Source organism: Neovison vison, chromosome 3 (assembly GCF_020171115.1).
Source record: "Neovison vison isolate M4711 chromosome 3, ASM_NN_V1, whole genome shotgun sequence".
Classification (NCBI taxonomy): Eukaryota; Metazoa; Chordata; class Mammalia; order Carnivora; family Mustelidae; genus Neogale; species Neogale vison.
In genome coordinates this window covers 160,349,139-160,372,917 of record NC_058093.1, presented here as the reverse complement: position 1 = coordinate 160,372,917, position 23,779 = coordinate 160,349,139, and the positions used below count along the sequence as shown (strand labels likewise).

Genomic DNA, 23,779 nt, shown 5'->3' with positions numbered 1-23,779 from the left:
CATTCTTCCTCCCTACTTGTGCTCTCTCTATCAACTAAATAGACAAAATCTTAAAAAAACAAAGGAATAAATAGTACCTGCTGCAGGTGCTATCTCTGTGTCTTTGGCCTTCCCACCTGGAAAGTGAATATCCTGATAGATTTCTAAGAGGAAGAATGATAGTTTTTTTCCACTGAATTTGCTGTTGGCTCTCAGTAATATTTTATTCATGTATTAGACATTAACTGAACACCTATTATGTGCAAGCTTTGGGGAAACACCTGTTATGTGCCTGTGTTCAGCATTAGAGATCTGGCTAAATAAGACATGAGTTTTGCCCTCAGGTATGGCTGACTTAGAGTCCAGTGGGATAGGTTGGCTGAAGTAATAAGGGGGGGAGGATAGAGTTATTCTGTAATAATCTGATTTTAGGAAATTTATTTTTCAACAGGAAATGTGGGACATGTGGATTTGGGATATGAATTCATTTGAAAAACCACTTTGGGGTAAGTTGATAGCTGGGAGTGAATGACTTCAGGGTTGCACTTCTCTTTGCCTTGGGGCTTGCTCTTACAGCTGTGGAGGTTTCATACTTGTGTTGATGGGACTTTTTCCTCATCTATACATAAGTGAATGGCTTATATTAAAATGCAAATTCAGTTATTTGAGAAATGTAACCATCAGGCACAGTCCCAGCACTAATTAACTAGTGCATTCATATTTCCTCAGGGAGGTCAGTTTGAAGACTAGATGAATATCCGTCTAGGAATAAAAAATTTGTATATGGGGTTTAACGTGCTTGAGCTCACCCAAGAATCCTGTCATGTGGACTGGGAGTCACTGATAGAATCAGTGTTGAAGATTCAGTTAAAGTTTACCTCTGAGTTTCTTTTTGTAGTACTCTGCATGACCATTTGAATAATCATTGCATCAGTACAAGTATAAAAGTTCTGGTTTTTTTGTTTCATTTAAGAAAGTACCTCTAGAAATACTATTTAATATTTACTGAGTGTGTGCTGATACCTAAGTGATGTACATTACCTCATTTAATTTAATGAAATGGGACTATAAGGTGGGCATGTTTTTCTCAAAGGAATGAAGAGCCCCAGATATATGCAAATAAAGAGTAACATCTCTAGGATTGCTTAGCTAGTAAGTGTTGGAATTCAAACTTGAACCCAGATTTGAATATCAGCATTTGGACTAATAGATACTCACTTCTCTTTTAATATGCTGATTGTGTTTGGGGTTCCCATGGCTACCTCAGGTTTAGTTATTGGCTAGGAGGACTCACAGGATTCAGCATGTAGTCATAAGAAAACTAAGACTTCTTAGAGTGAAAGGATACAAAGCAGTATTGACAGAGGGCAAAGTGCATAGGGTGAAGTCTAGAGGACAATAGGCACAAGCTTCCAAGAACCTCTCCCAGGGGAGTCACACGCGATGTGCTCTAGCAATGACTTGTGACAATACGTGTGAAGTGTTACAAGCTGGGGCATTAAATTCAGTGCCAGTGTTTTCATTGGGGCTGGTCATTGTGGCCTAGCATGTACCAAAATTTGAGTCTCCCAGAAGGCAGTCATGTGTTTTGCACAAACTATATTGTTTGACAAATGGGTTAGGCACAGTTAGGTACACTTACTATTTAAGGTGAGTTTTATATCAGTGTAGGGAATTGTTTATCATTTAAGTACCAGATGCTAGTCAAGGGCCCACCTTACAACCAAGCCCTTTCTAGGGATAGTAATCTTGTGACTGCTGTGTTCACTTTTACCCTATACCTTGGTTTATTCATTTAAGCAGATTGTGATTATGATCATGTACCATTTAGAAGTAGGTGTTATGGCAAACCAAATGCTTTAATGGTGTTTATTTTGATGGGAGTACCATAACTGCCCATTAGTTTTGATCTGCTGGACTCCCCCAACTTAACATAATGTTGTACTCCTGGCTAAGGTTTATTACAGCAAAAGATGCAGTATAGGAACAGCAGGAAGAAGCTACATGCAGGTGAATGCTAGGAAGATAAGACACAAATGTTGATGTCTTTCCTCTGTGAGGCTCACATGGACATGTTTTTCTGTGGCCAGCCCTGGTTGCTAAAACTTAGGACCCTGACCAGATACCAGGTGCACATCATAAATCTTGATGCCTACTTTAAACAATGCTGACAGCCTGATATATCCTGACCTGCTGTCTCTAACATCCTTAGCCAGTGACTGTGAACATTCCAGGAGTTTAGTTCTCAGAGTTTGGCCAGGGGTCATTACCATGGCTCCAGGCATCCCCCAGAGATTAGGAAAGCCTGAGTAAAACAGACCTGCAGTATTAACTCTCTCCCTACAGCATCCTGTTGTATTGTTAAATGTAACATTTAATGCTGATACATTTTTTTCTGAATCTGATATTCTAAACTTAGAAAAAAAAATAATAAATATAGTTGCTAAATTTCACTTCTCTTAGAATTCTTTTCACTTCTTTTAGATTCTTTTCTTTTGGGAATTTATATAATGATGACTTCCGGATTTACCATTTTTGTCCACAACTATGTGGGTTGTACATGTTATGTTAAAGAATAGTGCAGAAATGTGAAGTGTAAACAGTTAAATTAAAATATTACAAAATTAACCCTCACTTTATGAAGATCTTCCTGTGAACACGATAGGATTTCTTTTTTATGGAATTTGCAGATGCACAGAAATACCAGTTTTTCAGAAGAAGAATAACTCATAGTTTAAAAATTGGCTGATTCCAGGATTTGAAACCAATCTTTATTACTTTATCTATTGCTATTTGAAATCTGTATTGTGCGAAAAAAGACAAAATAGATGGAGAAAGCTCTGCTTGAAAATGATAAGTTCTCTGAGTTAACAGAGTTAGATATGTTTCTTTATTGCCAAACTTAACAGAACCTTTAGGGCAATAACGTGCAGTATGGATCTCCCAGAGCATAGAGAGTCTGTAACATTTCTCTAACTTACTTGACCATGGAGTTTCTTTAGTAAGATCCCACAGGTGTGGATCCTGCAGTTACACTGTAGTGCACTGTTCTTTAGAACAAAATAGGACGGGGCACCTGGGTGGCTCAGTTGGTTAAGCATCTGCATTCCCTGGGTCCTGGATGGAGCCCTGCACTGGGCTGCCTGCTCAATTAGGAGCCTGCTTCTCTTTCTCCCTCTTCCTGCTGCTCCCCCTGCTTGCTCTCTCAGTCAAAAAAGATAAATAAAATCTTTAAAAAAAAAAAAAAGAAAGAAAGAAAGAATGAACCTTGTTGCAGAAAAGTTTAATATCTTACTGACTTCTGATAAAAACTAGTTAGAAACTTCCCTATCTGTAAGTCTTTTTTCCTGCCAGGCTTCCTGAGTTGATGTTTCTCTTTTGTAATGTGAATGGTGCATCACTTAGGTTGGTGTTTATAAGGGCTTCCATGGTGTGGATCATTGCCTTCAGGCTTGTACCACCTAGGTACCTGACCTGGTATCAAGAATGTAATTGGCGAAGACTCAGTAAATACCCAGAGAGCATGGTATGAACTGTGACTCTAAAATACTGAACCCCCCCCCCTTTTTTTTAAAGGAACAACAGTATATTAGACATAAAAGTTAGGTGCTGTACGTTTTAATAATGATACCATTTTGTAAGACATTTTTAGAATTTTTCTTTTATCTTTTTAAGCATTTAAAAAATATATTTTAGAGAGGAAGGGAGAGAGAGCCTGAGCACAAGTCGGGTTGAGGGTAAAGGACAAAGAGACTCCCTGGTGAGCACAGAGCTCCACTTGGGGCTCAGTCTCAGGACCCTGAGATAATGATGTGAGCTGAAACCAAGAGGTGGATGCTGAACTGACTGCGCCACCCAGCTGCCCCTGGAATTTTTCTTTTGAATGGCTCCTGAGTTGAACTCCTCATTACCAACTTCTTCTCTATGACTTGTATCATTTTTAAAATTTAATTTAATCCTAACAGTAGGGTTGTTCTATCATAGACATGTAAATTTTAACTACTAGATTTCTTTTTTCAGTAGGTGGAATATCGTTTTTAGGAATTATGGTTGTTACACCTAAGGAAGGCCAGTTGCTCAAAAGTAGCCAAGGCCCACCTCAAGAAGTAGTGCAGGGTGCGAAGACTTCTTTAGTGTATATCAAGAATTGCTATAAAGCTGTAAGACAGACAGCAATTTGGTGTAAGGTAGATGGGTCGGTGGAACAGAACATAGAACCCTGGAAATCTAGTTTATGACAAAGTTAGCATTGCATGTACACCTTTAGTAAGAGGATGAACTTTCCACACAGTGTGGCAGGACATTTCATTAGCCACGTGGAAGAAAGCGATGTTAAATCTCTACTTAAACCTGAAAGGTAAAACTTAAAAATTTGTAGACATTAGAACTTTATTTTTAATGATATCTAAATAGAAAAGAATTTCTTAAGACATAGAAAATGTAAACCACAAAAGCCACCTCTTGTTAAAACAAGCTATAAGCTGGGAAAAGATTCTTGCAGTGCATGTAGCCAAAGTAAGATTAGAATCCAGACTGCGCAAAGGTCTTTAGAAATTAATAGGAAAAAGACAGAACAACCCACTGAATAGAATAGTGGCCTAGACTTCATAGGCACATTAGAGAAGCAGAAATGGAATGACCAGTATTATCAGAGACAGTGGGGAAGTGCAAATTAAAACTACATTAAGATACCAACTACAGGGACGCCTGGGTGGCTCAGTGGGTTAAAGCCTCTGCCTTCGGCTCAGGTCATGATCCCAGGGTCATGGGATCGAGCCCCACATTGGGCTCTCTGCTCAGCGGGGAGCCTGCTTCCTCCTCTCTCTCTACCTGCCTCTCTGTCCTACTTGTGATCTCTGTCTGTCAAATAAATAAATAAAATATTTTTTTAAAAAAAGATACCAACTACACACTCCAGATTGTCAGAAAATAAGAAAGTCTGACATTAGTAAGTGTTGCCAGCGAGCACATCCAGAGCTCTCATTTTGCTTACTGTTTTGCATCAACCACCTGGGAAAACAAATTGGTCATGTTTAGTCTTACTGAAAATATGCATTCCCTATAACCTAATACCTTTATGTGTGTTCTCTAGTTCAGGGGTTGGTGTGACAACCCATGAGTTAAAAAAGATTTTTAACAATTTTAAAATTGTGAAGTGAAACAAAATTATGTAATTTATAATGTGGAGATTACATGAAATTCAGATTTCACCGTCCATAAATAAAGTTCAGTTGGAATACTGTCACACTTACTTATGTCGTTTATGTCTGCTTTTGTGGTGTAGTACCTGAGTTGAATGCTTACACTGTAGATCTGTCTTGCAAAGCCTAAAATATTTACCATCTTGTCCTTTGCAGAAGTTCATCACCCTTGCCCTGCACCCCTTACTCCTCCTGCACATGTGTGCCAGGATACATGTTTAGGAATGTTCCTAACAGTATGTTTGTAACTATAGAAACCTAGAAAGAACCACATGTCTATTAAGCATAAAGTGGATAAACTGTGGTATGCTAAGCCAGTGGAATACTACTGAGTAGTAAACACAAATTGATTGTAACTGCAAGCAACATATGGATGGCTCTCGGGAACTTGGTATTAAAAAAAAAGAAAAAAGAAAGACAGATTTTTCCATTTATGAGCAATTCAGAAACAGACACATGTAAAGAAGGCATTGCTAAGACTATCAGTGAAGTAAAACTGTCAGGAAAAGAGAGAATAGTAAGTTTGGAATAGAAGTTGCCTTTGAGGAGCTGGGAAAGCGATGGTATTGGAGAGGGAACTTTGAAGATTACTTTCTTATTCTTAAACTGGGTGGTGGATACATGATACAGGTGTTGTGTTATGATCCTTTATTTTAGTGATGTTCCTCCTACATACTTTTGATATTTGATGTATTTCTGTGATTTGGAGTATTAAAAATTATCTTTTCAAATAGTATAGTTTGCCTCATGATGTACAGTTGTTTATAGCTAGTAAAAGGGAACCTCATCAGTTGAATAGAACCTGCTTGGTTTCACCTGTTGGTCTCCTCCTCTTTCCTTCCCACCTCTCCACATCCCAGGTGTTCTGGTTGTGTTAGAAACCGATTTCTTTTCTTTTTAAATGTTTATTTATTTTTTAAATTTCTTTTCAGTGTTCCAGAATTCATTGTTTATGCACCACAACCAGTGCTCCTTGCAGTATGTGCCCTTCATAATACCCACCACCAGGCTTACCCAACCTCCCACCCCCTGCCCCTCCTAAACCTTCCGATTGTTTTTCAGAGTCCACAGTCTCTCATGGTTCATCTCCCCCTCCAATTTCCCCCAACTCCCTTCTCCTCTCCATCTCCCCATGTCCTCTGTGTTATTTCTTATGCTCCACAAATAAGCAAAGGAAGTGTCAGGGACTTGGCCGCCATCTGGACTCTGCCTCTTGTTCTGTATGCCTCTCCTTGGGCTCATTCTCTTGGACTTGAAGGTGGCCTTTCTCCAGGTGTTGGGCAGTGTGGTTGACTGCAGAGCTACGTGTATAGCCTCTAGCCCTGTGACTTGAAAAGCCAAGGGGTGAGGTCCTCTGGTTGGCCTTGCCATGTCACTTGGCTGTCTTCTGACCAGGGAGCTGGGTCTGTTACCAGAAGAAATCTTTGGGGGAGGGTGAGAGCAAGAGTCGGCATCATGAACCAGAAAGCCCCCTTGGTTTATATCTATTTTATGTCTATTTTTTAGGGTACATTAATATATGGCATTTGACATAGCTTTTTTTTTTTTTTTTAAGATTTTATTTATTTATTTGACAGAGATCACAGTAGGCAGAGAGGTAGGCCGAAAGAGAGAGAGGGAAGCAGGCTCCCCACTGAGCAGAGAGCCCAACGTGGGGCTTGATCCCAGGACCCTGAGATCATGACCTGAGCTGAAGGCAGATGTTTTAACCCACTGAACCACCCAGGTGCCCCTTGACATAGATTTGTAAATATCAAGGCTAGTTTGAAATGACCCTTAAGACATTCAATGTTGCCTATAACGTGATATCCAGTAGTTGAGGTGGAATACGGGTTAGAAATGTCTGTTGAACCTATAACTTAAAAGAAAAATCAAGGGGCACCTGGGTGGCACAGTGGGTTAAAGCTCTGCTTTCTGCTTGGGTCATGGTCCCGGGGTCCTGGGATCAAGCCCCGCTTCAGGCTCTCTGGTCAGCGGGGAGCTGGCTTCGCCCCGCCTGTCTCTGCCTGCATCTCTGCCCGCTTATGATCTCTGTCAAATAAATAAATAAAATCTTTTAAAAAAGAAAAAAAGAAAAATCAAAATACAGTATCACCACAAATATCTCTTTTGCTACCCCCTTTAAAGTCACACCCATTCCTTTCTTTTCTCCCTGATAAGGACATTTAAGACATTAAATGTTTGAATCAAACTAGGCATTACAAAGTTGCTTTAAGACATATCTCCTGTATTCCAAAGACTGGGAGGACACTTAACCAATTGGTGGTAGTGTTCAATTGGGATGAGTGTTTACAGGGGGTTTTCTGTCTTGTCTTTTACTTTTTTGTTTGCCAAATCCTTTGCATTGAGCAAGTATGACTTTATAGTTAGGAAAAATATTAATTTTTTTTTAAGATTTTATTTATTCATTTGACAGAGAGAGATCACAAGTAGGCAGAGAGACAGGCAGAGAAAGAGGAGGAAGCAGGCTCCCCGCCGAGCAGAGAGCCCGATGCGGGACTCGATCCCAGGACCCTGAGACCACGACCCGATCCGAAGGCAGCGGCTCAACCCACTGAGCCACCCAGGCGCCCCCAAAAATATTAATTTTTAAAGGTATTGCTAAACATTAAGTCAGTTTATCACCTTGGAAATTGACATTCCATTTAAGATACTGGTAAATTTTATAGGAGTCTATACCACGAGTACCCCAAATGATAAACATGTTTCCCTAACCTCTAAACTTGGAGTAACACCTGGGAAACAATTAGAGAAAGAGAATATCTACATTTATATGGCATGTGAACATTAGTTTGTATAGAATTTTTAGACTAGTTCTTAACTAATTTTTTGTTAAATAGTCAGAATGAGAGTATGCTGATACCTAAAAATTGGTTCATGTTTTTGGCTGGTGAATGAGTCTTCTCATTGCCAAATTTTAGTAAGTAATCACTTGACAACTCAAAGACAGTGGGAGAAATGTTGGCCTTAAACACTTCACTGGAAGTGGAAACTATAAAATTAAAAGCTAAAGCACTAGAGCCATACTTAAAGCACTTAGAGCCATACTCTTACTCACACTTAGAGTATGTATGAGCCATACTCCTACAGTGAGTAGAAGGCCAGAATACCTGTGACTTTGTTTTGACAACTTTGGCCTCGTTATTATCTTTTCACAGATTTTCTTTTGTTACTGGTATAAGGTAGAATCTAAATTTATTTCGTATCATATGGAAACCCGTTTGTCCCTCTGTCAGTTTTCTACTCTCATCTGTCATCTCACCAATTTTCTGGACATGTATGGTTTTGTTTAGAGACCCACATGGTTTTAGATTCTTCGGCTTTATTATAAATCCAGTCCTGAAAAGCTTCGTTTGTGTTTTGATTAGAATTGTATTAAATTTATAGATTAATTTTAGAAAGAGGCTATTACTTTTTTTTCTCCTGAACATAGTATAACTAGCCATTAGTCAGTTCTCTTATACCCCTCAGTAACGTTCTACAACTTTTTCTGTGTCTTGCACATATTTTGTTAAAGGTTTTTTTTTTTTTTTTTTTTTTAAAGATTTATTTATTTGAGAGAGGGAGAAGGAAAAGCAGGCTCCCCGCTGAGCAGGGAGCCCTCTGTGGCCTCTGTCCCAGGACCCTGGGATCATGACCCAAGCTGAAGGCAGACATTTAACCGACTGAGCCACCAGGAGCCCCTATTTTGTTCAAGTTTATCCCCAGATATCTTAGGGTTTTTATAGCTATTTTGAATATGATTTGTTTTCTTTTATATATTTGGAGTAGTTACTGTTACTATACAGGACATAATTGTTATATGTTCATCTTGTATTTAGCAACCTTTTTTTTTGTTTTTAAGATTTTATTTATTTATTTGAGAGAGAGCCCAGAGGGAGTGTGAGAGGGAGAAGCAGACTCCCAACTCACCAAGGGCCCGACCTGGGGCTTGATCCCGGAACCCTGAGATCATGACCTGAGCCAAAGGCAGATGCCCACCCAGCTGAGCCACCCAGGCATCCCTTGTATTCAGCAACCTTGATGAGGTCATAAATTAGTTGTAATGAGTTATCTATTGATATCTTTTAAGTTTCTGATAGAAATCATGTCATCTGCAAATAATTTTGTCTCTTTTTCTCCCCCTCATCCTTATTCCTTTTCTTGACTTACTGCTTGGACTCTAGTATGATGTGAAATTGAAGTAAGGTTGCATAAGTCATTTCATGTTACAGAAGTGCATGACAAGTCGACAAGTCGTGTCATTAAATATCTTTACTGTAGGTTAAAGAATTCTCTTTTTAGGCCTTTTTTGTTGTTGAAATCCTATATTGATGAATTACCTCCAAAGGTAATGGCTTCAGACAATAGACATTTTTTATCTTGTATTTGCTTGGGTCAGGAATGCAGGAGCAGCTTAGTAGGGGGTGTTGATTCAGGATCTTTCTGCATATTGCAGTCAGAATGTCAGCAGGAGCCACAGCCATCAGAAGGGTTGATTGTGACTGCTTCCACAAGTTCCCTTCCATGCCTGGCACAATAGTACTGCTTGTGCTTAGGAGGCTTCAGTTTCTTACCATGTGGACCTTTGTATAAGGATACTTAAGTGTTCTTCTGACATTGGGGTGCTGGCTTTCCCCAGAGTGTGAGCTGAGAGAAAGCTGAGGATATGTGTTTTATGACCAGGCTTGAAATCTCTCACCATTACTTCTACCATATTCTGTTGACTAGAAGCATGTCTCCAAGTCCAGCCCCATGCTAGGAGGGAAATTACACTCCAAAAAAATTGTTTTGCATATTGATTTTTTAAAAGTCTGTCTGCCCCAGCAATGTTGCATAGGAGCAAGGGCTTCTGTCCTTATACCTTTACCTTAGACCGTTCCTTTGGGTCCCAAACTTTTGTATCCTTAGCTGCGGTTAATATCTCTTCTTGAAGGTATCAGGGTTACCTGATACTAAGCATGTCCAAAGTCAAACAAGTTTCTTCCCATCTTACATCTTCTTCCCTTCCAAAAACCTGCCCTCTTTCTTTGGTTTCCTGTTTCTATGACTAGCACCACTCTGCATCCATTGGTACAAGCCAGGATTTCCTCCTCTTTCACCCCATCTAATTTGGCCTTAAGTCCCATTGAGTTTGTCCCTGAGTACCTCTTGAGTCTGGCCACTCTTATCCAGCTCCAGTTTTATCTCACATTGCAGTTTCCTCTTCTTTTGTCTTTGATCCCCTGACCTCTCAGTGCTGGGCTCCTTCCTGCTACAGAGCCTTTGCTACTCACTGCCCCCAATGCTTATTTTCCCCTCAAATCCTGTCTTCCTCAGGGAAGTCTTCCTGACAAAGTCCAATCTTTGTAATACAGATGTTTATATTGCTATGTACCTCCCTTCAAAACAGTGATCACCAGTGAAATTTTATGTATGTGTGGCTGTTTGCCTAAACCCTGCTTTCCTGGAGCCAGCTCTAAATTTCATAAGGGCAAGGGATGTGCATTCTGTTCATTTTTGTATTCCATGCATTTGACACAGTCTGTGTTTTTACTGAGTTTGTGTGCATTGAACAAATTAATAAGTGCATGAATATGTTTGATTCTGGTTCTGATTGAGAAATAGAGTAAACAAAATATATAACTAGTAAATAAACTAATTTAGCCTCTCCTTACTATGTTAGAGGATGATTATCATGTTTTTAAGTCTTTCTAGCTTTTCTGGCAGAAGTTCCAGCTACAAATTAAGTGAATAGGTCTGTTGAAATGTCCCATCTCTCCTACCTTTGTTGGGTCATATGATGCAGAGTTAGTGATCCTAGGAGCTAAGGGTGCTTTTTGAATTGAACTGTACTGCCTTGGAAAAATTAAATAGGAATGGATGCAAAATAATAGAGATTTGCTTTGAAGTAGTCTGGGTTGTAAGCATTAAAAAAAAATAATCAGATTTTTGAGAACATGAAGTTACTTTTGAATTTCAAATACTGTATCAGCAGTACCATTGTTTACTTTGCCAGTGACCAAAAGAGGTAGCCTTTCGTGTAAAATAGCACAGAAGATAAATTTATATCCATCTAGCTCTTCTGGAGAGAACTGTTGTTTAATGAGACTGTGCACTACAATGTTTTTGGTTCTCCCCTCATCATGGTTACTGTAGTCTTCTGTAGTTGCTCACTGCACGTGATCTGATACCAAATACTGAGTAGGTATGATTTTGAGGCAAGAATATGACAGTAACATGCATCCCTTGTTCACCGTGCAGTCAGGAAATGTTGGTTTGATGAAGGAAGGAATATAGGCAAGAGAGCACAAGTCCCAGGAGAAAAGAGCACAGATAATACTTTTTAAGTATCCCTTAGGATTTTTGGGGGGTGCTTTTCAGGTTGCGTCTAGAATCTCGTGAAGTAGGCAAGAACTATTACATGTTTTTCATAGATAAACTCTCTGGCCTGGTCTGAATTGTTCAGGCAAATACCTCTGCTGCCCACCGTGGAACATTAAGGTGCCCTTTGAGAAGCTGCTGTGTTGCCCATCAGCCCAGTCCTTGAGAACATCTGCTCATTTGGCTTTCACTGTGAGGCATATGTGCAAAGTTTGGGTTTCCTCCATCTCCTTCATCTGAATGCACTTCGCTTGTCTCGCACCTGCTCAGCAGTGAAATAGGCCTTTGAGCTTCCATGTCTGCTGTTCATCACAGTGACTCTTGGCCTCTCTGAGGTCCCTTAGTCTCCTCCAGAGCTCCCCGAGATGACCTCCTTATGTAGCAGAAATATTACTAGTCACACTATCCCAAATGATTTTCCAAATTTGGCAACAGTTTCTCCAGTCATTTTCTCATGTTATTTTCACAGGTTGTGAGGTAAGGGTAGGGGAATAGAAACTAAAGATCAGGAACATCTGTAAAATTACTGTCAGAGCCAGGACTAGGTCTCAGATCCTATGATCCTCTTTTCTTCTCCATTACACTTTCCCTCAGTGTTTCTGAATGTCTAGTGACGACTCAGTGTTTATTTGTAGGCGTTGTTAGTATGTTCTTGATACTACTAATTTTTCTGTATTTTATAAGTATTTTTTAAGTCTGATTTTTAAATTTATTCTGAATACTAAAATTTCTTATGCATGTTAAATTAGTTTAATTAGTCTTATAGTTCATTATAGTTATTTTTAAGTTAATCTTTTTTTCTTTTTGTCTCTATAGGTTATGAACGTGATTTCTGATGAAACTGGATTGGAATAATTTTCATGACCTTTGTATATTTATATATATATATTTTAAAATTTTGCATTTGACTTAAGTGCCATGAGAAAATTTGCATATTGCAAGGTGGTCCTAGCCACCTCCTTGATTTGGGTACTCTTGGATATGTTCCTGCTGCTTTACTTCAGTGAATGCAACAAATGTGATGAAAAAAAGGAGCGAGGACTTCCTGCTGGGGATGGTTAGTGATATTTTATAATAATACATCTGTTTTAATAAGTGTATTACTGGTTTGTTCACCAGTTTGGGTACTACAAAATTTTAATTTTTTTAGATTAATAGTAATTCCTGGCTTCCTAAATAATGATGATCATATTATTAACAGTTTTCCAGTGGGTTCTTCCAACAGTCAAAATATTAAAGTATCACGTATAGAATTGCTAAATTCATTATTTGTGTTCAGTGTTAAACACATGGTTAATTTTCTGCAAGTTGTGTTACCAAGAAATGTAGGAAAGCTAATATCAACTATTATTAAACTAATAAGGACTAGTAGTTGGAACCAACAAAATTGTATGGCATTAGAGTAATGCTAGAAATGCTGGGTGTTAAAATTACAGTATCTGGTATCAAAAGACTTTTTTTCCTTGCCTTCCCATCTCAGTTTTCAGGGAAATCATTCTGGATGGTTGTGATCTGGAGACTTCTTTTTGTTAATGCTGTAGATAGCACTTTTAGGGAGGGCTTTTGTAAAGATGAGGCCATATGATAGAGGCCGAGAGTGAGAGAGTGAGATTGCAACAGTTGGTGTGGAAAAGAAAGGAAACACAAATATGAAGGACCTGGGTTGGAAGTACTAACATTTTTGGCAGTGGACACAGGGAAAATTCAGTTTTGAACCCCTTGTGTTCAAACCAACAAACAAATGTTGCTTTTTATTTTTTATTTTATTTTTATTTTTTAAAAGATTTATTCATTTGAGAGAGAGCACATGTGCACGGGCTGAGGGGGTCAAGGGAGAGGGGAACAGACTCCCTGCTGAGTGTGAAGCCTGTCTTAGGGCTGGATCTCATAACCCTGAGATCATGACCTGAGCCAGAATCAAGAGTTGGAAGCTCAACTGCCTGAGCCACCCAGGCACCCCTGCTTTTAATTTTTTTTAACGTAATGAAAATAAGGCAATGATTCAGCTTTCTGAGCTCTGAACTCTTTATGATTATAGAAAATATGGCTGTGTAGTGATTCTGTTATTTTTAGGAATTATATGTGAATGACTACTGTTCTTATGTGAGCTTTGAGTATGTGATCATATTTAAATTTTTCGTTATTTTTATGAGACCACCTGGTCCTCTAAAGTTTGTAATCTAAAAATATTTATTTGTATTGATTAACTCTGCCTACTTACTGTAATTTTTATAGATGAGATTATTTAACCAGTCCTGTTTATTTCTTCTTGGGAAATTTGCCTAAAATTAGGCTCATAGGCTCATTGGCTAGTACTGGGCTAGCACTGGTGACTGTTTTTAAACTCTAATATGTGCGAGGCAGTGTATTAGGAGCTAGTGATACACAGCTCAACAACAACAACAACAACAAAAAGACAAAATTCCTCCCTTTGGGGTACTCACAGCCCAATAGGAGAGAAAGAATAATAGTAAAATACTAATGGAATAAGTAACATTCTAGAGATGCGTGTAAGAGCAGAACGGGAGGAACACGTGTCTGAGAGGGTGCAGTAAGGAAATAATGCTTGTGTTGAGCAGCGTCAGGGTGAGCAGGTGTTTGTTAGGTTTGATGAATAAGCAAGGGAAAGAAGCATTCCCAAGATAAGCAAGCGAGAGAACAGAGTTGATGGATAGAAAACAAGAGGAAGGAGCACAGATGGAGCTTGAGAGGTTAGCAGAGGCCAGACTGCAGACAGCCTTTTCTGGCATGCTGAATGCTTTGGATTTCTTTATAGGCAGCGGCATGCCATTGAAGGATTTTAAACGGGAGTAAGTAACCTGATGGGATCCAGACTGAGGAGAAGGCGATTGGTGGTCATGTGGCTGATGTGCTGGAGGAGACTAGCTGCAAGGCTGTTGTGACAGTTTAAGGGAAGTTCTTAGGGCCTACACTGAAGTGATACTGAAATAGAAAGGAAAACAATATATATGAGAAGTATGTAAAAGGTGGAATTTATATAACATGAGGAGCCACTGAATGTAAGTAGTAATAAAAGAAGAGTTTAAGATCTCTCTCAGGTTTCCCTGCTTGATGAGTTGACAGGAAGCAGGCCCCCAGAGGTAGAGCAGCTTTGATGGGGGTGGCAGGATGAGCTTGACTAGGAGGTGCTGGTAGGAATGTTCTACAGAAGACAGTTGTTCAGGGTGCAGAATGTAGGTGGCAGTGTAAGCCTTGTCTGTGCAGAACACTGCACCGGGAGCATATGTAGGCTTAGAAGAGACAGACCCAGGGTTGGAGAGCATCATGGAGGTCAGTAAAGGAAGAGAGACTTCTCAGGAAGTCAGAGGTAGAAGGAGACACTAGAGGGAGGGTGGTCATGAAAATCCAGGAGTTGTGTTTGTCAGAGATTTTACCTGAGATGAAGATAAGGGGCTTCTTTATCTTCGGTAATGGGGTTTCTTTTGACCCTGGCAGGTGCCATTTCAGTGCCAGGGGATTTGATGTATCCATGAAGGAGCAGAGATACAGTGTAGCCTCTTCTTTCAGGAAGCTTCCACACAGAGGAAAGGGGGTCGCATGGGGTACCTGACTGGTTCAGTCAGTGGAACATGCAACTCTTGATCTCATGGTTGTGAGTTTGAGCCCCACATTGGGTAAAGGGGTTACTTAAAAAGAAAAAAAAATTTTTTTTAAAGATTTTCTTTATTTATTTGACAGAGATCACAAGTAGGCAGAGGCAGGCAGAGAGAGAGAGGGAGGCAGGCTCCCTGCTGAGCAGAGAGCCCGATGCAGGGCTCCATCCCAGGACCCTGAGATCATGACCTGAGCCCAAGCAGAGGCTTTAACCCACTGAGCCACCCAGGTGCCCCTTAAAAAGAAAATCTTAACAAAAGGAAGAAATGAAGAAGAAAAGGTATAGTGCACTAGTTAAAGGAATGGAGGCAAAGTCGTCTGTGTGTGTGTGTTTTTATGTACTAGGGGTTAAAATACAAGGGACAAATGTAATCCCCGAAGGAGCACATTCTTAGCAGATGAGACAGTGTGGTATCAAAGCCCTAAGAAAAGAATTGCATTTGAAGAAATCGCCAAGGTTAATACAGTTCTGAAAGCCACTGGGGCATGAGCATCAAAGACAAGAAGTGACTTTTATACCAAAGCATAAAAGTACTACCTAAAGGAGAAATGGTCTGGGAGCAACCGCAGGAGGCTTTGCGCCCTCATTGGGACCTCTTGGGAAAGAAGGACCAGTTCTCCCAGAAGAGGTTTGTGAGGTTAGTGGGCTCTGGGGGAGGGCAGATTTGAGTTAAGTCCAGTGGAAGGGGCCTGTGTGTTGTGGAGAAAGACGATGAAGCAGCTTTACAGTGGCCGGGGAGAGGATCTTGGGTGTTTGGTGGGACGACTGAGAAGGAGGGAAGCTCAAGAGAGAAGGACTGAGCAATACACATGAGGGTGAGGAGATAGTGTGGAAGGAGACAGAGTGGGAGGCTGGCAGTTCTGGGTGGAGCATCCATTTGCAACTTTGTTCCTTGTAGCCTTAAGGGGTTAAAGGGAAAGGGGAAGAACGATTGGAGGAAGGGGGACAGGTGGTGCTAAGGATGGCTTGAATAATCTGCTCCCTGTGAAGTTTCAGTGCAGTAGGAGCTGGGAGGTCGTGGGTGGTGCTGGCACCCTGAAGTCCCTGCCTTCTCAGCTTAAGGCTGGGAAGGGCTTGCAGTGGTGCCCTTGAAAACCTGCACTGAAGTGGCTGGGAAAGGACACATAGCTGAGAGCACTAAGGTCATGGGCCTTCTTAGTGGAGAAGCAGGTGCACCCAGTGATTCGAAGAGTAGAGGTCTCTTGAAAGTATCAAGTCTCTAGGATCTTTGGTTTTTACGGCATTTGAAAAACCAAAAACGCATAAGGCAAAAAGTAATGAACAGAATTACTGTTTCAGTATTACAAAGATCTCATTCTGAACATTCTTTGAACTGCTCTACAGTGCCCATTTGGTGAAATTTATCCAATTCTGGTCTTTATATTGTGAATAAAGGTGTCCTATTTTTAGGTGGAATGGATCAGTTATCTTTACCATAATGCTGGATCTCTTAAAAGATTATCAATGATCATCTCTTTTCTAGGATTTACTTGTTACTTGCCTACTTCACATAATAGTGGGCCAGTCTTTGTGATTACAGAAAGGTTGGTTTGATTTGGTTTGTTTTCCTGAGAAGTTCTGTCTCATACTTTTATACTTGGCATTTTATACCTCAGGCTATTTGAGAATAGCAATATTCTTCTCTTGCTAGAGAATTAGACAGTCTCCTCTTGAAAAACTGGGGTTAGTGTGCGTTGTGTCCTGGGAATATTTTTGTTGCCCTCCTGCCTTCCTAATTAGCTCGTTCATTCAATTTATGGATTTGGATGTTGTATAAAATATTCAGTGTTTTTACAGATGCAGTTTCTAGTAGGAACTGAACTTTTATGCCAGCACTTTACTCAATTTTCCAATCATTAATATGTTGATAATTCAAGTTTTCATGTGTGTATGCTAGGATTATTTCAACTTCCAAACATCAGGAAGCCTTTTAGCAGTTAAAAAAATATTATTAGTAAAGGCTTTCAGAAACTTACAGGGTTTTTTGCACGAATAGAGGTTTATATACTGAACACATTACAAATAAATTGAGCATAACATTGGAATGAAGGTTGAAACTGACAAGGATTTGAGGTAGCAGAGAGTTAATCAGTGAATTTTACTATATAATTTTGATTTACTTTTTTTTTTTTTTTTGAGAGAGGGAGAGAAAGCACATGTGCACAAGGGGCGGGCGGAAGGGGCAGAGGGAGAGAGAGAATCTTCAGCAGACTTCACACTCAGCACAGAGCCGGATGCCAAGCTTGAACTCATGATCCTGAGATCATGACCTAAGTTGAAATCAGAGTCAGACACTTAATCCACTGAGCCACCTAGGTGCTCCTATAATTTTGATGTTAAAAAAATCAGGTAATTTGCTGTATTTCATCACCATCTTACATACTTTTGTTTATAGAATACTTATACTAAGAAAGCAGAAACATTTCAGTTATCATTTAAGCCACATCCCATTTTCAGAGATTTATTAAAATGTGGAAAAAACATTTTGGAATAGGTAAAATATCATGCCTGAAAACAGTAAGAGTGATAATTTTGTAAGAAGATAAAATCATTTGGGAGAAATGATTTTAGCCTTTTATTAGTATTTTTCCCCCAAAGGGTATTATAACTTTATACTTTTTTATTCTACTTACATAAGAAAAATACAAATTAAAAATTTCTTTTTTTTTAAGATTTTATTTATTTATTTGACAGACAAATCACAAGCAGGCATAGAAGCAGGCAGAGAGAGAGGAAGGGAAGCAGGCTCCCTGCTCATCCCAGGACTCTGGGATCATGACCCGAGCTGAAGGCAGAGGCTTTAACCCTCTGAGCCACCCAGGCACCCCACAAATTAAAAATTTCCAAGATTTATTAAAGTACATTCAAAGGTATATCATGTGGTTTGTGTATATTGATATGATTTGTGACATTCAGAATCAATCTGTAGTTTTCTTGGTAATTAAGTTTTTAAAACATACTTTATTGTCTTATAAATGAAGTTTACTCGAAATATAAAAAGCATTTGTTCTTACACAATACTTCGGATTAACATTAATGTGAACATCTCCCTTGTCAAAGTTGGATTTTTTAGAAATGATCTGCATGTAAAATTTTATGCCAAGAAGAATTTTCTTTCAGTTCAGGAAATGATATCCAAACCCCATTTTGGTTGCTCTGAAACAAAAATTTCGCTGAACTCACTTTTAATTTACCTAAAAGACTGGAAAGTAGAATGCATGGAAGTTAATGCTTACCATTCAATCTGCTAGCACATTAGTAGTAAAAATATATCCAGTATCCACATGCATTTTATCCTGAGGTCTTTGCCAAAGGAAACTATTTGACTAGTCCATTTAATTCTTTAGGATATTATAATCTCTAGATTATTGTGGTGGATTTTGTGAGTTATGTAGTAGTCATATAATTCCTGGTAATTTCTACTGTAGCTTGGAAATCTCATGTATACCAGTAGGTTAAATGATATAATGTGGGCATTATACTAGATATTCTGATTACTAGTAAGTACCAAGTGGTCAAATCAGTAAAATGTTGCAACAGCAGGATTGTATATGTTGTACAGTTTTGTCTGCTTCTTTAAGATATTAAAGCCAGAGTTTTACTTCATAATGATGGGGCATTTAACATTCTGGCCATATAGTCTCTTACTCTGTAAGCTATCAAGTTGATTCTTTACTAGTCCTCACAGTAATAATTTCTGGAGTCCTCCTTCATGCTCCCCCAACCCCCATTGAAAATGTCAAACATAAATAAAAGTAGAGAAAATAGAACTCCCATATACCCACCATCTGGCTCCAGCAGTTGTCAGTTCTTCAAGACTAGTCTTATGGCATGGATACATGGGTACCTCTTTCTCTCTGTCCTCCCTTTCACTCTTTTTGTTGTTGTAGATGAAGAAATTGGCTGTTTTCTTTTTCCCAGTTTCCCGTAGTCAGGATTTGCATCTCTTTAACACTTTTTGTCTTGTCCTTCAGTGCCCTATATTTTCTATGAATTTAGTAGGTAGGCCCGGAGGCTTGATCAAGCTCAGGATCTACCCTTACCCCCATCACCTCACCATAGCAGTAATGTGTTCTAGATGGCATTCTATATAACTTAATATTCTTCTTAATTTAAAAACTAAAAAGCACGAAAAACTTTTTTCTCATTTTAACTTTTCTTTAAAGTACCATCTTATACTAAAATAGGGTTTAGATAACTGAGAGAGATTTATAATTAAGGCCACTAGATGTCTCCTACCTATTGTGTTAACTCTGCCATGCACCCAGGTTGATTGCCACCTCCAGAACTCTTCTGCTTTCTGTTGACCCCTGAACATCCCAATCCCCAAATCTGTTGGTTGCTCTTTTTTTTTTCCCCCAGAGACAGGTAATTAAGTAGAATTGACTCTTAAGTGTTTCATAATTTATGATTTTTAAACATTTAAAATTATATGTGAGAATTATACATCTGTGTTTGTATTATATTTTTTTATTACACTTGTCACTGACAGTTTTTGTAATCTGTCAACCCTAATATTTAAAGAGCTTTGGTGCACCTGGGCGCCTCAGTTAGTTAAGTGTCAGACTCTTGATTTTGTCTTGGGTCATGATCACAAGATCATGAGATCGAGCCCCACATTAGGCTGAGTATGGAGCTTGCTTAAGATTCTCTCTCCCGGTACACCTGGGTGGCTCAGTGGGTTAAGCCTCTTGTCTTTGGCTCAGGTCATGATCTCAGGGTCTTGGGATAGAGCCCCGCATTGGGCTCTCTGCTCAGCAGGAAGCCTGCTTCCCCGCCCCCACTCTGCCTGCCTCTCTGTCTACTTGTGATCTCTCTCTCTCTGTGTGCCAAATAAATAAATAAATAAATAAATAAAAAAAAAAGATTCTCTCTCCCTGGGATGTTTGGGTGGCTCAGTCAGTTAAGCATCCAATTCTTGATATCATCTCAGTTCATGATCTGAGAGTCATGAGATCAAGCCCCACCTCGAGTTCTGGCTGGGCATGGAGCCAACTTAAGATTCTCTCTCCCTCTCCGCACCCCCTGCCTACTTTCGCACATGCATGCCCACTCAAAAACACATTATAAGGTGCACGGGTGGTTCAGTGGTAGAATTCTCACCTGCCATGTGGGAGGCCCAGGTTCAATTACTGGCGCATGCAGCACACCCACCCTTTTGGGGCACCTAGGTGGCTCAGTGAGTTAAAGCCTCTGCCTTCAGCTCAGGTCATGATCCCAGGGACCTGGGATCGAGCCCCACATCGGGCTCTCTGCTCAGCGGGGAGCCTGCTTCCCCCTGCACTCTCTCTGCCTGCCTCTCTGCCTACTTGTGATCTGTCAAGTAAATAAATTAAAAAATCTTCAAAAAAGAACACATTATAAAATGAAATTTAAAAAAATAAAGAGCTTAGTTACTTGGCAAACATGAGGCAGGATTTGTTTTTAAAAATGGTTTTACATGAGTTTTCTATAATTGTAAAGTTATTTCCTAATATTTTAATGCCCTCCTAAAATCACAGTTCATTCTGAGAATAGGAACAAAATTATTTTATACCATTTTTTCTTGATGGTTGCCTAAGATATGTTTTTATATTCTAGATAGAGTTGTTGAAGACACAATAATTTCATAATTTAGAGGTAAGCTTTACCAGCTAGTGATATTCTTGGGTATATGAAACCTGGCTGAAGAGAGATGGTTTGTCTACTGTCTCAATGTCTCTATTTTTGTGTAGAGACTTTTTAGAAGTGCCTAAAAAAATAAACAATGAGAGAATAGAAATTTCAGCTTTAAAAATAAACAAGTAATGTACAAAACAGGTATTTTTATCCCATTCTTGGCCTTACCTCATTCTCTCCCTTTGCCTTTTAGATGAGAAGTTTAATATACTTTTTTCCAAGTTTAATGTATCTGAGAACTTGTTTTTCTTGAAGTTATAAAGGAAATAACTTTAAAATTATAGAAAACAAGCAAAAAAAATTATAGAAAACTCTTCTGAACATCTCAAAAGTGTAAAACAAGAAACAATATTTGGAAATTGCTGAATATTACTTTTTAAGTTAAATTTAATTTTAAGATTTTATTTATCTGAGAGAGAGAGAGTGCTCATGTGCACCAGTGGGGCAGGGGCAAAGGAAGTGGGAGAAGAAGACTTCCCACTGAATAGGGAGCCCAATGTCGCATTTGATCCCAGGACCCTCAGATCATGACCTGAGCTGAAGGCAGACGTTTAACCGTCTGAGCCACACAGGTGCCCCTGAATATTACTATTTTTATGTACATACCAAGAGAGATAATATTACTTCTGGTTAGAATTATCTTTCTTGATGCTCCACCTTGCTTAATGCTTATTATAATGTCTTAATTGATTCTAGGATTTCATTTTGACTTCTTTTGAATAGTGCTCACATTTAATTGAGCATATAGTTATAAAACTCCTATAGGACAGTATCATGAATTCCACGAAAGGTACATGAATGAATCAAAATGGAGCTAAAAAGAGATGTAATCTAGTGGGGGCCCACAGGACAGGACAGGTTAGCAATCATAGGAGGTAGCAGTTGATAAGAGACATAAGAGCCCTTGATGATGAAACGATGTGGCAGTCAAGAGTAGCAGAGGATCATGGTAGAGAGATTTGGAAAAGCTGCAGACAAGAGAATCTCTTTTAGCTGGGCCTTAAAAGACAAGTAGGTGTTTGGTATTACAGAAATAAGACTGGGGAGGTGCAGTGAGAGGGGACTTCTTTGAGCAAAGGCACCAAAGCAGGAAAATACGAGGCACATATGAAGGAAAGTAGCGAGTTGCTGTTTGACTGAAGGATTAAGTACCGAAGTAGAGGTGGGGAGTGGCTTGGTAGAGGGCTGAGCAGATGGTCGGTTTTGAAAGTTAGGTTAAATTCCCTATTAAAGAGTTAGACTCTAGAGCTCACAGGAATACCACAATGAAAGTCGTGCTTTAGAAGGTTAATGTGGTAACGATATTTGAGATGGGAATGCCAAGGCTGTGTGTGCTGCAGGTGAGTAGTGCAGGGTGGGGAGGTCTTGAGTGAGGACGCTGGTGTGGAGGAGGAGGACAGGGCAGCCGCTAGAAGGTTTTACAGACTGGGAGAGGAAGGGCTCAGAAATGGCTCTGGTTGTTGAGGGCACAGTTTAAACTCATATTATTAAAATAGAAACATTTATCAGTTGCTATAAAATTGATGTTAGTTAAGTTTCTTCTGTATTCTTAGTTCTAGAGCCAATACAAAAGCCTCATGAAGGTCCTGGAGAAATGGGGAAACCAGTCGTCATTCCTAAAGAGGATCAAGAAAAGATGAAAGAGATGTTTAAAATCAATCAGTTCAATTTAATGGCGAGTGAGATGATCGCACTCAACAGATCTTTACCAGATGTCAGGTTAGAAGGGTAAGTATCTGGTGTGGTCCTGACAGCATTGAATTTGAATGAAAAGTGTGTTCTAAGTTCCCAATAAATTACACTTTAGTGTTGACTGTTCTTAAAGTGAGTATTTGATCACTAAGTTATTACTTACCCACTTAAATTTAAATACTGATAAAAATACTGCTGATCATTAGGCTATAAATTTTAGGCTTTGGAAAATAATAATTTATCTTACTAGATTAGTAAGGGATTTTAAACTTCTCAAAACATTCCTATAATCAGCTTTTTTAAAAAGATTCTTTTAAGAGGTATGTAACTTAAAATGGTAATGTATATAGTCATAGGCGTACAGATGACTAAATTTTTACATGTACATATGTACCTAATTGTCATCCACATCAAGATATGTGTGTTGTGTGGATGAATATTCTATAACTTATTTACACACTCATAGACATTTGGGTTGTCTCCACCTTTGATTCTTATGAGTAAAGCAGTTGTGACATTCTTGTGCATGTCTTTTGGAGGACTTAGGCTCTCATTTCTGTTTGGTATGTACAGGAAAAGGAATAGATTATACATTTGTATAGCATTAGTATGTGCTACCAGACATTTTTCCAGGATGATTGTACTGATTTACATTCCCACCACCAATGTAAGAGGACCAGTTGCCCCACATGAAGAAGGTAACATAAGGTATCTGGGCTAGAGGACAGCAGACCCCATTAGACAGCTTCCCATTAGAAGCAAAGGAACTATATAGAAAACACATGGAGCAGGTGAACGTACACAATTACACATTTGGCTCCTGAGACCATAGTCGCCTTGCCCTCTGGGCCTTCCATTAGCACCAACAGCCAGGCCATCTTTCTCCAGGCAAGAGATTGGAGGATCTTTCTTGATAGAGTAGGACTAGGCACAGAGGGGGGGAAAACAAAACAAAACAAAAAAAAAACACCAAACCTCATAGTAATCATAACTCCAAGCTAATATTCAGCTTTTTGGTTCCCTGTTTTTGTAACAAATACATAACCAAGGAATACTAGACAATCACAAGAAACACTCAGACATGAAAAGTATAGTGCCCAGAAGAGAAATAACACAAGTTGGAGGAAGCAAAAACTCTTGAGGGAGAAGAAAACTTAAAAAGACTTAATCCCAATGAAATAAGAAAGCATATTACAACCGTAAAGCAATAAGATGTTATTCAAAAGATACATTAGGAAAACCAAGAGTGGAGTTTAAAGAGACAGAAAGAAAAGGGCAAAACTTAGCGCAG

The 23,779-nt window shown here is 39.2% G+C and overlaps 1 protein-coding gene across 1 annotated transcript in view; it reads left to right on the top strand.

Annotated features, from left to right (window-relative positions):
- Positions 1-430: 430 nt before the first annotated feature.
- Positions 431-23,779, top strand: part of GALNT1 (polypeptide N-acetylgalactosaminyltransferase 1) — a 79,661-nt gene continuing 56,312 nt past the window's right edge. Inside the window, exons 1-3 of the mRNA XM_044243152.1 lie at positions 431-485; positions 12,339-12,579; positions 22,350-22,524. Of these exons, the coding sequence (XP_044099087.1) occupies positions 12,441-12,579; positions 22,350-22,524 (314 nt within the window). The 5' untranslated portion in view covers positions 431-485; positions 12,339-12,440. The remainder of the gene's footprint in view (positions 486-12,338; positions 12,580-22,349; positions 22,525-23,779) is intronic.